Raw genomic sequence first — 14,362 nt, forward strand, 5'->3', positions numbered from 1 at the left:
AGGTTGTGCTTGAGTGTGCCTTTTGCATGAACCACTTTTGAACAAGACAGCTTATTTAAAAGCATTCACCAAAATTTTTATGAGGAGAAGGTGCTGACGTATAGGGTATCAAAGTGTTTCTTATTTGTTAAAAGTTAAACCTGAAACTACATTTTTGTTTATTTTAACAAACATTACAAATAGTAAAACAGACAAGTATTTGCTATTTGACAAGATTTTATGCAAATGAAAATGACCTAAGTAGTTGACAGGCACTTGGCATGGATGTGATTGATGGATTTACCAATAATCATTTCAAAAATTTAAAATAGAAAATTTCAAAATATTATAAAGATGATGCATAATTAACCAAGTTGTGAAATTGAAGATATTGTTTTAATTTCAACTTAAATACGTGTTAGTCATATAATGGGTTTTAGATATTTCAACCAATGATTGCACAATCATCAAAAAAAAAATTACAAACAAAATGAACACTCTCTATTAAAAAATTGTACAAAACTTGAAGTTATCAAAATATCAACCGTCCTTTTATATAATAACTATAAGGAGATGCATCATTTTCAACTTCAAATCCAGCGCAGCCGAAGCAATTATACAGAAGGAAAATGATGAAACTTTCAATCACCAAATGAACAAGAAACAGAATATGATAAAATTACACTTCACCAAACATGGCAGATGCAACAACCACTTTCATATTGCTTCATGCAAAATCATAGTAGCTTTCTTGTCTTCATCATTCATCATCCAACGTTTCCTCACTTCATCTAGAAGCATTACGACTTACAAAATCAATCACATTGCCTTCACCAATTTATTTCAAGCCTAGCTGCTGCAGAAGATCAATTCTCGAGTTCATCTGCTTCTGCATATTCTTTGCGAAAGTAACACATATCTTGCACAAACAATGAGGTCTAAAGCCAACCAAGCACTCAACTTTAAAGTGCTTCTACTGGGCATTTTCCTTGCTTTCTTGCTTCTCTTTGTGGTAAGATCAAGTTTATCATTGTCAAAAGAAAACCCATCTCCCATGTCAAAAACCCCTTTACCAAAAGCATCGAATGTCAAGACAAATGCAGAAGCAGAAGCAGAAGCAGCAAACTGCTCACCAACTTGTACAAAGATCCCACGCTCCTTGGCACAAGCACTTATTCACTACTCAACTTCAACAATTACCCCACAACAGACGCTCAAGGAAATCTCAGTGTCTGCAAGAGTACTCGAAAAGAAGGCTCCTTGCAATTTCTTGGTTTTCGGCTTAGGCCATGACAGCTTGATGTGGAGCACACTCAATTATGGCGGCCGTACAATATTTCTCGAAGAAGATGAAGCTTGGATAGAGCAGATTAGACGGCGGTTTCCCATGCTGGAGTCCTATCATGTCACATATGATAGCAAGGTAAACCAAGCCGAAAACTTAATGGATGTTGGCAAAGGACCTGAATGCACAGCAATTGGTGATCCTAAATACTCAATGTGCCAACTTGCTCTTAAAGGACTTCCTGCTGAAGTTTATGACATAAAATGGGACTTGATCATGGTTGACGCTCCAACGGGTTACTATGAAGAGGCACCGGGGAGGATGACAGCTATATACACTGCAGGGATGATGGCGAGGAACAGGGAGGATGGAGACACTGATGTGTTTGTGCATGATGTGAACAGAGAGGTGGAAGATAATTTCTCCAATGCATTTTTATGCGAAGGATACATGAAGAAACAGGAGGGAAGGATAAGGCATTTCAATATTCCAAGTCACAGAGATGGCCTGGAGAGGCCATTTTGCCCGGAGTAGGATCTTTTTTCATCTATTTCCATTTTCCTACATTTAAATGCTGTTCTTATTCCAATTTTTACCGAAGGAAACTTAAGTACTCATTTTCATGATTGAAGATATCCCTGGGTTGAGTAATTACAAGCAACAAGCATATTTGAGAACATGTTCTTTTTCTTTGACTGAACTATCACAAGATTCAACAATGTACAATAACATCAGCTTGCATCAACTTCGAAAGCTCAATTACGTCAAGTTTCTGCTGTTTGGACTGAGTCCATCGGGATAAATTGCATTATATTTTGTGCACTAAAAGAATTGCTTACCCAAAAAAAGGGGGGGAAAATCCTTCCATAATGCAATAAGAAAGAGTCAATGAACTAAACAGGGTTAAAAGCATATTAATTCTATAATTCCCATGTATTTTACCAGATCCACAACAAAAGACAAAAAGTGTAATTCAGAATATGGTAACCATTTCACCTATAAAAGAAAAACCAGCAAGTTCTTTCACTATCAAAAGGCAGTTGCATCTATCATACCATCAGTTTCCCAGGCAGCAACTTTCCATACACCAAATGTACTCCAGCACTTGAAAATTTAAATATTCTCCCAAAGCAGTAAGCACAACATTATCACTATGATTCTTCCAAAGCAGTAGGTACAACAAAATCACTAGCTTTCCAGTCAAGAAAATCATTCTTCAGAAATCTCTTCTAAGCCGCAGTTTGACTACCTATAAACATAAAAGTAACTCAGATTATTTGCTAAACTGAGCACAATAATAATAAAAACAACTTGATTTATGAAAAAGGAGCAAAGCTGGTGCCTAAAAAAACTGCTCTGAGAAAAACAGACAAACAAATAATTGTCCTAAAAGGTTATACTTAACGAGGAAAACAGTCAAGAAAGATATAACATCAAAACCCAAACACCATAACATAGAGTTAAAAGGGTTGGCAGTGTGTAAAACGCTACATTTATCTAGGCATTGTAGGATTCAACACATTTTAACATTTTATGCATCATTCTACTATTCAAACTAAGATGATGAATGCTACTAGAGTTGATCATGATGAGCCTACTAAGAGTAGTAAAAGAATATACTATGATTTATTAATTCTATAAATACTGAGAAGAGAGATCCTAAAGCGAATAATTGAAGCATCAAGAGGTGAAAAAGGAGACTTTCGAAATATAAAAAAGAAATACTATCATCTCAAGTCTCAAAGCAAATTATAAATTTCAGTGCACCAAAACAAGCAAGAAAGAATATACGCTCAACAAAGAATATTCTATTATCCACCCAAAGGAGTTATTTTACCTTACCTGGTCAAGAAGATGGCGGTGGGGTTTCCAGGTGAAGGAGGATTCTGTTTTAGCAGAGAAGAGAGGGAACCAGCTTTGCTAAGAGCATCAGGGTCAGTGGCAGATAATATTTCCACCTCTTCAAGACCAAGCTGTCTCTTGATCAAGTCCAAGTTCTCCTGAAGGACCTCAATCTCTCCAAATGGCAGCTTTAAATCCAAGGCCTGAGGCCCAATTGCTTTCGCTTCATCCTTCTTGAACCTCAAGAAAGGCATACAAAGCTTTTGGGTCTGTTTAAAGTTTGAAGCCTGTCCAACTGAGTTGTTCTGCAATGCCTCCAATATCTCCCCATCAGGAGCAAAAGTACGACTCTTACTATCGAATTTGCTTTGCAGTATCCTCAAGCACTCTGCTTTCCATCCATCAAATTGCTCATTCACATATACCAAGCCCTTCAATTTGTCCTCAGTGAGTGTTGCAACAGGTGCACCTTTCTTATTGGCTTTCTTTGATCCAAGAATTTGCTTTTGGAGCAGCTTCCTCATCAAAACAATCGAGTCCTGCAAATACTTATTGGCGCTCTTGAGGATCAGATCAGGAGTGCCATATGTTGGCCAACCAGCTTTCACTGCAAAGCCATCCTTCTTCAAAATCACCCTCCAAACATACTCCGCATAATGAGGGCAGATTGGAGTGATGAGCCGAGTCTGCACATCCATAAAACGCCACACCAAATCCCGATTCAGACCCCCCGCACCACAAGACAACCTATATTCATCCCTTGCAGCTTGAAGATCATAAAAGCCCGTTTTTAGAGCTTCTCGGAACATGTAGTTCTTGTAATGCTGATCAGTCATTTCAACAGCAATATTTATCTCGTTCTCAAACACCCTATCAGCATAAGTAGATGGTGGACCAGTTCTCAAAGACGATTCCACAGCCAGTACCTCCTCCATCCATGCAATCTCCTTGGTGAGCCGAAGGATTCCAGTATTTGCAGTGTCAAATACGAAATTTGCATCATCTACACCATCTCCAGCATCAGCCAGAGAAAATCGTGTGGCATCTGCAGAGAATTCCTCAATGGCCTGCTTCAACGTCCTAAAATTCCCCGTAGACTTGGACATCTTCTCAGAATTAAGCATAATGTGACCATTACACCTAAATCCACGAGGCCAGTGGCGCTGGGACATGATTGCTGTGTGGTTATAAATGCAAAAAGTTAAGTGGTTCTGGATGAGGTCCTTACCAGAGACTCGAAGATCAAATGGATACCAATATTCAAACTCCTGCTTCATCCTGTTAAGGATAGATGATGGGATATTAGATGATTCTGGATATGGGCCACCACAGAAAATAAATTCCCAGACCTCATCAGTCATTTGACCAGGTTCTATTGAACCAGTAGTACTCCCATACATGTCTCCCTTATGTAACATGTGGGCTACTGTGTAGTAAGCCATATAAATGGTTGAATCTGATAATGACTCGACCAGGAACTGTGGGTCCCAGGGAATGCGAGTCCCAAGCCCAAACGATCTTGAGCAAGCCCATTGATTCAACCAGCCTAGAGTGTGCTCAAAGCCATGGCGGTTCTCATCATGGTATAGATTCATGGAATTTAAGCACTCAGTAGCTAGTCTCTTCCATTCTTCTTCCCCATATGTGATGTACCATTGGTCTGTAAGAGCCACAACACATTCATCACCTGATCTTGACATGACGCGCTTCTCAGGCTCGCTATACATAATTGCCTCACCCGTTTCTATCAGCTTGCTCCTAATCAATGGCTTAGCGTCCTGGACTTTCTTCCCAGCAAAATCTCCAACAAGCATGGTACCCTCTGTAAATCCTCTCAAGTACGTCAACCTCTTGGCTTCAGCCAACTTATCTTTCTCATTCTGACTTTTAATTTTCAGATCTGTGCAAACTCTTTCAGCAGACTTGTCTCCAAATTCTGGAATGTTGATAATTGGAATAACCTCAAATGGTAACACCCACTCATCCTTCACGCCAAACTTTGCTCTGAAAGCTGGTTTTGCTTTCAAATCATGCAGCGCCATATAATCATCAGGAGCATCACTAGGAACACTGGTCACTATCCCTGTCCCTTTATCTGTTAGAATGGTCAACATAGGAAGAGCATATATGACCTCATTAAATGAAAGAGGGGACTTTAAAGGAAGACCAATCAAATCATAACCAGTCAACTCAACCAGGCATGTAGGCTTTTTAGGAATCCTAGAGAAATTCTGATATGCAAGATTGAGAGCTGCTCTTTCTGTGACAATTAATACATCAGTTTCGCTTATTTCAAATGCTCCATATTTCCCATCAGGTAATACCCATGCATTTGTCTGTCCATACATGGTCTCTGGTCTCAAAGTAGCGGCGGCAAGATAGACTTTTTTACCCTCTAGAGGTCCAAATTTAGCAGGGAAAGGTTGCAGCACCTCCATCTTGATCAGAGTGTAATCCTGGGGCTGAACTCCTTCACCACTTGCTCTATCATGGTCTGCACAAGGCTGGTCATCTAAGGGAGAGTATATCGTGTATCTCACGTCTTTAACAATCTTACCCATGGCTTTTAACTTCCTCATCTGCCACTGTACAAAGGAATCAAAAAATGGGTTTATCTCTGTAGTTACAAATGAGCGTCTCCAGTCACAACCCAAACCAAAAGCTTTCAGATCTTCTTTGGCCAATGGTGGAAAAAAATTGAGCCATTTCTCCGGCTCCTGGAATTCAGATATCTCACTATCAGAAAGTCCAAAACTGCGCATGATCTCCCATTGATACATTTGGACACCAGATTTTGCAGCAGCCTTAGACTTCTTGCTCTTAAACTTATCCGGTGGAGCACCTCCATTTGCATCCTCAGCTTCTTCTGGCTGTGGACTTTCTTCCTCCTCCGCTTCTTTGAGAAATACAGGTGGATTCCCAAACTGCTTAATTTCCCTAGCAAGCTTATCAGCTGAGGCCTTAATGGGCATACCAGTGCAGTGGAAACCAAATGGCAAAAGCACATTAGCACCTTTCAATCTATGATACGCCGCAGCAAATTCAAGCTTGGAAAATGAGAATGCATGCCCTAGATGCAAATAGCCATTCATATAAGGAAATGGAAAGTTTCCAAAGAACTTTTCCCCACTTTCAGGATTCGGAGGCCTTTCGCCAGGTTCAGCATTGAAAACATTACTCTCCTCCCACCAAGTGTGGACCTTTGACTCAATCTCCAGGAGACGATCTCTCCTCGCAAAGCTTTTCCCACTTTCTGTTGCCATATCGTGGAACTGAGAAAAACTGCATCAAAAAACACATGTAAGAGCAGATAAGCAATCTTTTCTTTTTACAAAAAGTTTAACACAATTAGCATCAAAGAGCACTAATGCAAATTAAAAATAGCACATGTCAAATACAATCACATCCATTTATATGTGTGTGTGTATAGAGTATTGTAATATACCGCTCTGAGACTGATGAAACCAATAGTCAATGATAAATCATGCACAAATAATGTAGTGTATGTTTTGATTCATAGCATCAATAAAACAAAACCCACAAACTGCGAATTTTACCAAAAAGAAAATTTAGTAAAAACAAATAAATAAACCCACAAATAACACAAAACCCTAAATCATAATTCATTCAATCAAGGTAACAAAATATTAATTACAAAAGAAACCAACTTCCGTTTTTAAGCCAATTTCATTATTATCTAAAAACCGAATCTCAACTAAACAAGAAAGCGAAAAAAATAAAATAAAGTTGAAACCTGTGATTCAGGGCCGAAAACCGAAGGGCATTGCGGTGCAAAAACGGGGCGTTTTGTCTCAGTAGAGATAAAGCCAGCGAAAGAGAGCTTTTTATACTTTGCTTTGAGATATTTGAGATGCTGTTCTTTGGTTTGTGTTTGCGGCTTCCAAACGCCAAGAAGAAGAATTGATGACCAAGTTAAGCTGACAAGTGACTAGGGTTTTCTGGTCAAGTTGGTAATTTAAATTGCCACGTGGCAGCGTGTGAGAGGATAGCGATATGTCGATCCGACCTGGGGTGAGCAATGCCGTAATGCCCAGGAATGGATCCAAACCCGAAACCTTTCTTCGGAGCCCGGGCGCCCGCATTCATTTGTTTTAGAAAAAATAAGGGTAATCAGTAACAGAGACTAGAGAGGGACAAAGGGTCCCCCTATTATCCTTCTAAAACGCCATTGGCCATTTATACTTTGAATTTTTAATTTCGAACAGTTTCTCACCCTTAAAATTTCAAGTTTTTACAGCATGGAAAAAAACATGAGATATAAGAAATTAATTAAAGACTTAAATGACAAATATTCTTTCTGAAAATTATTATTAAAATACGTTGATCAATTAATAGGCGTAGTTTTTACCATGAAAATGAAAAAAAGTATGAAATTATTTTCAGAGCCAAAAATTATATGAAAAAAGATACAATTAGCATTTAGCAATTGATGCATTTTCAGAAACAACCAACTTAAAATTGGCTTTAGAGATGTATATTTTTTTAGGGAGCCGCCTATGTTGCAACAATTGCAACATACCACTACTTTTGTCATTTTGTAATTTAACCATTGGATCCAAGGGCAAGAATGGTAAAAGCAAATCCAACGGCAGGGTGTATTTATTTTGGTTTTTTTCATTGCAATCCCTCTTATGTTTTGAAATGCCAGGAAAAAATATAATTATTATTATTTTATTTATTAGATTAGTTGTTAAATGATATGAATAAGGAATAAGTATGAAATTTAAGAGGACTTTTATTATTGATATTAGGCAATTACAATGCATGATTTAATACTCGTTTATTTATTCCACAAATTCATAAATATTTCGTAATTTATTAATTATTACTATCATTTCTAGATCTACTCTCATTATTTAAATTTATTAATAATTATATACTAATTATTATTTTTATATTAATTATTAATATATAAATATAATATGATATAATAAAATAATATAATAAAATAATTTATTTTGAATATTATAATTATTATAGTAAAAATAAAAATATAATTTAAATATATTTAATGTTTGAATTAAGACAAAAGTTATCACACTGTAGTGAATTATATAATTGACTACAATCTAATTTTTTAAAACTTCCAAACATAGGTAAGTAATAAATTAATGTGAACAATATTATAACAATATACAATATTATGTTCTAAACACATTCTAATGGTGCGTTTATTAAATAATAATTGAAATGAGCTAGAATTGTAATAATGAATTTGAATTCAAATAAGTTATTTACTTGAACTATAGGAATTGGAATCGGAATGAACAACATTCTCATTGATGTGTTTACTTTATTTTATAATTGAAATAGACTATTACAAGTTATTAAAATGTCATTTGTTAATTGTGTCCCTAATATTATTTGTATATATTATAATTAAACAATAATAATAATAAAACTAAAAATTATAATTATGACAATAATGTTAATTAAAACAAAAAATTAAAAAAATTAACAATAACAATAATAACAACAAAATTAACTAAAATAATAATATTAATAATGATAATAATAAAAATTATTAATAAGTTTTAATAATAATAATAGTAATAACAACAATAATTAATAATAATTAAAATAATAAAGTTAATATATTTTAATAACAATAATTTTAATCATAACAAGATAAATATTAATATTAATGAATTAATTACAGTATAATAACAATTAAAATAATAAAAGAAATAAATTTTAATAATAATAATGATAGTAAAAATCATAAATAATAATAATTAAAATAAATAAAAATAATAAAATTTAATAGAAATAATCTTATATAATAATAATAATAATTAAAATTCTTTTCAAATGTCATTTTATTCTAAAAATGGACTTATATGCAAAATTTTGTTACGTTTAGTGGCTATTGAATTTTACAGAAAATATAAGGTAGTGTAGTGTAATCAAACATAAAATGACAAAGGTTGTTGTATGTTGCAACTGCTGCAACATAGGCGGACCCTTTTTTTAGCGACATTCCGTCAAATACTCTAAATTTTAATTGGCAAGCATGGCGTAGATGACCTACCGCTTATGGGCTGCACCTACAAGCAACATGCCCTAAGAGTAAGAAACAAACGAATGTCAAGTCGTACGATGCATTCAGACAGCCAACAAATGTAAATATTATGCAATGGCATATATGAATGCTGACTCATCATTCATATTTTAAATATGGAAGATGCATCAATGATGTAAAAATAAAATAAACAACATGACGTCCACATCGTACATGAAAAATGGCGCATTAGTGGAAACGCATTATTCAGAATAGTAATCATTAAGATTATACTCAAAGAATAAACAAATTTTACTAAGAGAAATTATTATTTTATATTTATACTCATGCAAAATTAGGTAATATTTTTTAGGAAAATTAGGCTTTATGTTTTGGGCAAATTAATATACAACTAATTTGTAGCTTTTCCAGAAATAAATAAATAAAGAAAAAATAATTGATTGCATTAACAATCGATTCATTTTGAGAAACAACCAATCCAAAATTTGCTTCCTAGATGTGTATTTTTCATTAACATTACATCGAATACTTTAAAGTTGTATTTACTTTCTAAAGTGGGAGTAAGGAGTGCGGATTCCTCCAACTCTAGTGTTTACTTCATCATTTTAAGGGAAGATTGGGAATCCTACTATGTGAGTCCCACCCATTTTTGAATCATATTGCCCTTATCAATAATTTCTAATTTACATAATTAAAATTAAAATTAATAAAAAATTGTGATGTACATAATTAAGAATATTAATAATTATTATAAATTTACAAATATCATAAAATAAATGTTTATTCATCACATATATTTGTCATTAACTTTGTAATTAAAAACTATAATTCTTTAAATAAGGGTAAAATTATAATTTAAAACTATTTACTCTCAATCCAAGACAAAGTAAATACATAAATTTGATTCTGATCTCCATTCCATACATCCATTCAAGTATAAGTAAATAACCCACTCACACTCCCACTTCACACTCTCAATCCTGAGGAGTGGGAATCCTAGGATTCCCACTCCTCAGGATTTCCATTCCAATCCAAAATGTAAACGCCACCTAAATTTTAATTGGCATGTACGCCGCAGATGATATGTCGTTTACAGACCAAGAAGAGACAAAACATGACGAACGTAAAAGAAATAAACGAAAGTCATGTCGTTTGAAGCATTCATATAGTCAACAAGCATAAATAGTATACCTCGGTTCATACTATTGTTGACTCATTGTTTGTGTTTTGAACGCAAACGCTGAGCCAATGGTGTAAATCATAGAGAAACGATGAGATGTTCGTCTTGTACGTGCGAGACGACGAGTCATCTGGCGTGTTGATTTCTAAAGGATTTGAATAAATATAAGAGACCTTTTTTTCCTTTGATGATTATGTGGAACAATAATCATTAAAATTATAATTAAAAAAAAAACCACTAACAAAAATCGTCAATTGCAATACAATTTTTAATTATTGACAACTAAAAGTGTGTATATACATACACACTCCTTTTATATTTTTTGGTTTACGTATTTTATTATCACAAGAATGAATTAAAAAAAAAAAACTAACTAAAATTTGGATATAGGAAGCAACCATTGGCAACAGCTTGTAGTTTGTATTTTGTACTATTATTATATGCTCATACAAAATTAGGTTTTATTTTTTACAAAAATTAGGTTTTATTATTTGGGCAAGAAAACATGTAGCTTTTCTAAAAATAAATAAATAAATAAAGTAAAAAAATTAGCTAGATTAGCAATAGGTGTACTTTAAGAAACAACTAACATAATATTTACTTAAGAGATGTGTATCTGTTAGTGATATTACATCGAATACATTAAATTTAATCAACACACACGGCATAGATGACCCTGCATTTGTGCACTAGGATTAGAAATGACATGATGAACATCCATAAAAGAAGATGATGTCATGTCATTCAAAGCATTCAGACAACCAACAAGCATAACTAGTATGAGTGGTTGCATACTATAGCTGGCTTGTCATTCATATATTTGAACATTGATGATGTATCAATGGTGTAAATGAAAAATAAACAACGAAACATCCACCTTGCACATGAGAAACGACACGTCATCAGCTATGTTGATTTCCAAAGGATTTAAATAAATGTAAGAGACCTTTTTTTCTCTAATGATTGCATGGTTCATGTATTTTATTATCACAAAAAAAAATTGGATATTGAAAGCAACCATTGGCAGCTGTTGAGTGTTAGAAAATGCATATTTATAAAGGAGAAAACCGTCATTTTACATTTCAAGTCTTACTAACAACCCTTACTTTTATGTATTTAACCTTCTTGTGATGTAATTACGTGTGTGTTATTTTAATTAAGTATTTTATGTATTTTAGGGGCAGTATAGCCATTTCACAATAAAGGAGAGATCAGACGGCAAAACGGACATCACTTTTGAACTCAGGACGGTCGAAAACCTTAGGAGGAGCATAAAAGGAAAAATGGCACTATTCACATGTACGGTACTATTCACGTATACGGTACTGTCTACGTTACTGTTCACGACACTGTTCACATAGACGGATCGATGACGTGGCATTGACCGATGATGTGGCATTGACTGATGAGGTGTCACGATCCTGTTGGGCTAAAATTCTTATGTACTGTTGATGGTGACGTGGCAGCATATCAGTGGACGAAAAATCTCGTGTACGGTGCATGCATCACACAGGATTATTTTCAATCAAACCGCGTTACTGTTCAAAGTCGGGTCAAACCGTGTTACTGTTCATCCGCGTGGTCAAACCGTGGACTGTTGACTGATGACGTGGCGCAATCCTGAGCGTCCAAACTGTTTTTAATCCGATGGCCATGATTTACTCCATGTATCTATAAAAAGGGGGCCTCCCCCCCTAATTTGATATCTCTGAATCCATTTTTGGGATCCATTTTCTGTAATTCCCTCTCCATCTTGTATTTTCTTCGTATTTTAATAAATTCCCATTTTGCCCCTAGTTCAATTATGAGTGGCTAATTTTCTTTCAAGCTTGGGTTGAAGGTGAAGTCTCAACATGTGTCATGGGCTTAATTTGGTAAATTTATTTTCTCTTCCCCTCTAGTTTTTGTGGATGTTTTGACTTCTCGTCGACAAATAATACTAATCTTGTCTAGTACCGCCTTGGTTTCACCGGCCCTCTAGTACAAGGTTATTATTATTTGGCACGATAAGCCCTTAGCACCATATTGATTAGAGCGTGGTTCATGAGGTGTGGATTCCCCCCTCATGATTTAATTGGCATTAATAAGGAATATTTAGCCCATGATGCATGTTGATACGGATCCAGATACCCAAGTACGTCATTTCAATAGAATTCTCTTCAATTTATTCTCACCATTTCAATACCAATTTTAGAATTTATTCTCTCCATTTTAATTTAAGTTTTAGCATATTCCAATCATTTCCACCACAAATCTAATCACTCATTCACAAAATTAATTCTACACAATTAAAATCCACCTCCTCGTGGGATCGACACTCGTCACCATTAATCTATACTACAACAGATTCGTGCGCTTGCGAGTACATTAAAATTTGCACAACAAGTTTTTGGCGCCGTTGCCGGGGAGGTAAGTAATTTTAATTCATAAAATTAATTTTTGTGAATAATTTCTTTTATTTGTTTTCTTGTATTTTTTTTTATTATTAAAAAAAAAAGAAAAAAAAGTGAATCTACATTTAAAGGTTAGTATTTCTTTTCTTTTTCTCTTCTTTAAAATTTTGTAATTTAATTTTCCATTTATTTTTCTTTGTAATTTTTTTTTGTTTATCTTATTAATTTAATTTTTAGTTAATTTCTTTCACGTATTTATTTTTGTGTATTTTTATAGAAAGGTTGTAATAGCGCAATAAGGTTAGTATCGTAATTTCTCACTCTTCTTTATTTTTATTTGTTTTGTTCCCATCTTTATTTTTTGTTTTGTTTGCATCTTTATTTTTATTTTATTTGTTTTGTATGCATGGTCGTAGGTCATTATTACCTAATCTTGAACCTATAGACCTTGAATTAGAAAAAACACTTCGCACACACAAACACGTTAAAAATAAAATGGATTTACAAGCACCACAGGAGAGGCCATTTAAGGACTATTTTAGTCCCTTAGCTAATTTGAGCACGTCATGCATAAGATACCCAAATGTAGCTGCTAGGAGCTTTGAACTAAAACCTAGTGTGCTAAATTGTCTCCCCACATTCTATGGCTTAGAAAATGAGGACCCATATAATCATCTGAATGATTTTCATGCCATTTGTCAAACATTCAAATATGAGAATTTTTCAGATGATGATGTTAAACTTAGACTATTCCCATTTTCTTTAAAAGATAGAGCTCGTTCATGGTTAAATACTTTACCTGCTAATAGCATTTCATCCTGGGAACAAATGGTAACTAAATTTTTGAATAAATATTTCCCAGTGCATAAAACCAATGCTATTCGCAGGGAAATCTCGGAGTTTACCCAGAGAGAGGACGAGCAATTTTTCGAAACATGGGAGCGATTCAATGGGCTACTCTTGAAGTGTCCACATCATGGGTACGAGAAATGGCACCAATGCCAATACTTTTTGGAGGGATTATTGCCAAATGTGCAAGAATGGCTAATGGCGACAAGTGGAGGAGAGCTAATGTCAAAAAGTGCATCAGAGATTTGGGAATTCTTCCAGCGACAAGCGGATAATTCCCAACAACGGAGTCGATCACTCAGGAATACTAGACGAATTAAGGGAGTAAATGAGGTTCAAATTGGCGAGTCAACTTCGGGAATCAAAGAAGTTAAGGAGATGGTTGAAGGTCTTGCTCGACAAATAGCATCGTTATCGACTGCTAAATCAACAGAACCACATGACCAGGACTCATACTCAGATCAAGCCAATGCCATAGGTGTAATGAGAAAGCCATCAAATTACAACCCATACTCCAACACATATAACCCTGGATGGAGAGACCACCCCAATTTTTCATGGTCTCAAGGATTCCAACAGAATGGACCAGCAGCTCCAGCTCCACCAATGCAACAAATTCCTCAAGTTCCTCAAGCCTCTCAGCCCCCATTCAGACCATACAATCAGAACCAGAACTACTCTCAACCCAGACCATGGGAGGATGCATTCCAAAATTTCAAGAATGTTACTCACTCCACGATTGAGCAACAGAATCGCACCATTGATGGACTACGAAATGAGTTGAGAGCAGG

The 14,362-nt window shown here is 34.9% G+C and overlaps 2 protein-coding genes and 1 non-coding gene across 4 annotated transcripts; 1 reads left to right on the plus strand and 2 right to left on the minus strand.

The window, feature by feature from the left end:
* Nucleotides 1–820: 820 nt before the first annotated feature.
* On the plus strand, nt 821–1,890 carry LOC102615379 (glucuronoxylan 4-O-methyltransferase 1). Its single transcript, XM_006470897.4, has one exon. The coding sequence runs from the start codon at nt 911–913 to the stop codon at nt 1,796–1,798; it is 888 nt and encodes a 295-aa protein (XP_006470960.2). The 5' UTR covers nt 821–910; the 3' UTR covers nt 1,799–1,890.
* A 268-nt stretch (nt 1,891–2,158) lies between these two features.
* LOC102615675 (leucine--tRNA ligase, cytoplasmic) lies at nt 2,159–7,029 on the minus strand. Of its 2 annotated transcripts, none has more exons than XM_006470898.4 (3): nt 6,861–7,029; nt 3,107–6,388; nt 2,159–2,513 (listed from the first exon to the last, which is right to left on the minus strand). In XM_006470898.4, exons 2-3 carry the CDS (start codon nt 6,367–6,369, stop codon nt 2,510–2,512), a joined length of 3,267 nt encoding a protein of 1,088 aa, XP_006470961.2. In that variant the 5' UTR covers nt 6,370–6,388; nt 6,861–7,029; the 3' UTR covers nt 2,159–2,509. The 2 variants fall into 2 exon arrangements, with proteins under 2 accessions (XP_006470961.2, XP_006470962.2); XM_006470899.4 differs by having other exon boundaries at nt 3,102–6,388.
* Nucleotides 7,030–13,601: 6,572 nt separating this feature from the next.
* LOC127902890 (small nucleolar RNA R71) lies at nt 13,602–13,705 on the minus strand. Its single transcript, XR_008055527.1, has one exon. It is a non-coding gene; the product is annotated as a small nucleolar RNA R71 (small nucleolar RNA).
* Nucleotides 13,706–14,362: the final 657 nt, after the last annotated feature.

This window comes from Citrus sinensis, chromosome 5 (assembly GCF_022201045.2).
Source record: "Citrus sinensis cultivar Valencia sweet orange chromosome 5, DVS_A1.0, whole genome shotgun sequence".
NCBI classification, from domain to species: Eukaryota; Viridiplantae; Streptophyta; class Magnoliopsida; order Sapindales; family Rutaceae; genus Citrus; species Citrus sinensis.

Excerpts from the sequence above, each read along its gene's own strand:
- LOC102615675 (XM_006470898.4), bottom strand. The coding sequence starts at position 6,369 with ATGGCAACAGAAAGTGGGAAAAGCTTTGCGAGGAGAGATCGTCTCCTG.
- LOC102615379 (XM_006470897.4), top strand. The coding sequence starts at position 911 with ATGAGGTCTAAAGCCAACCAAGCACTCAACTTTAAAGTGCTTCTACTG.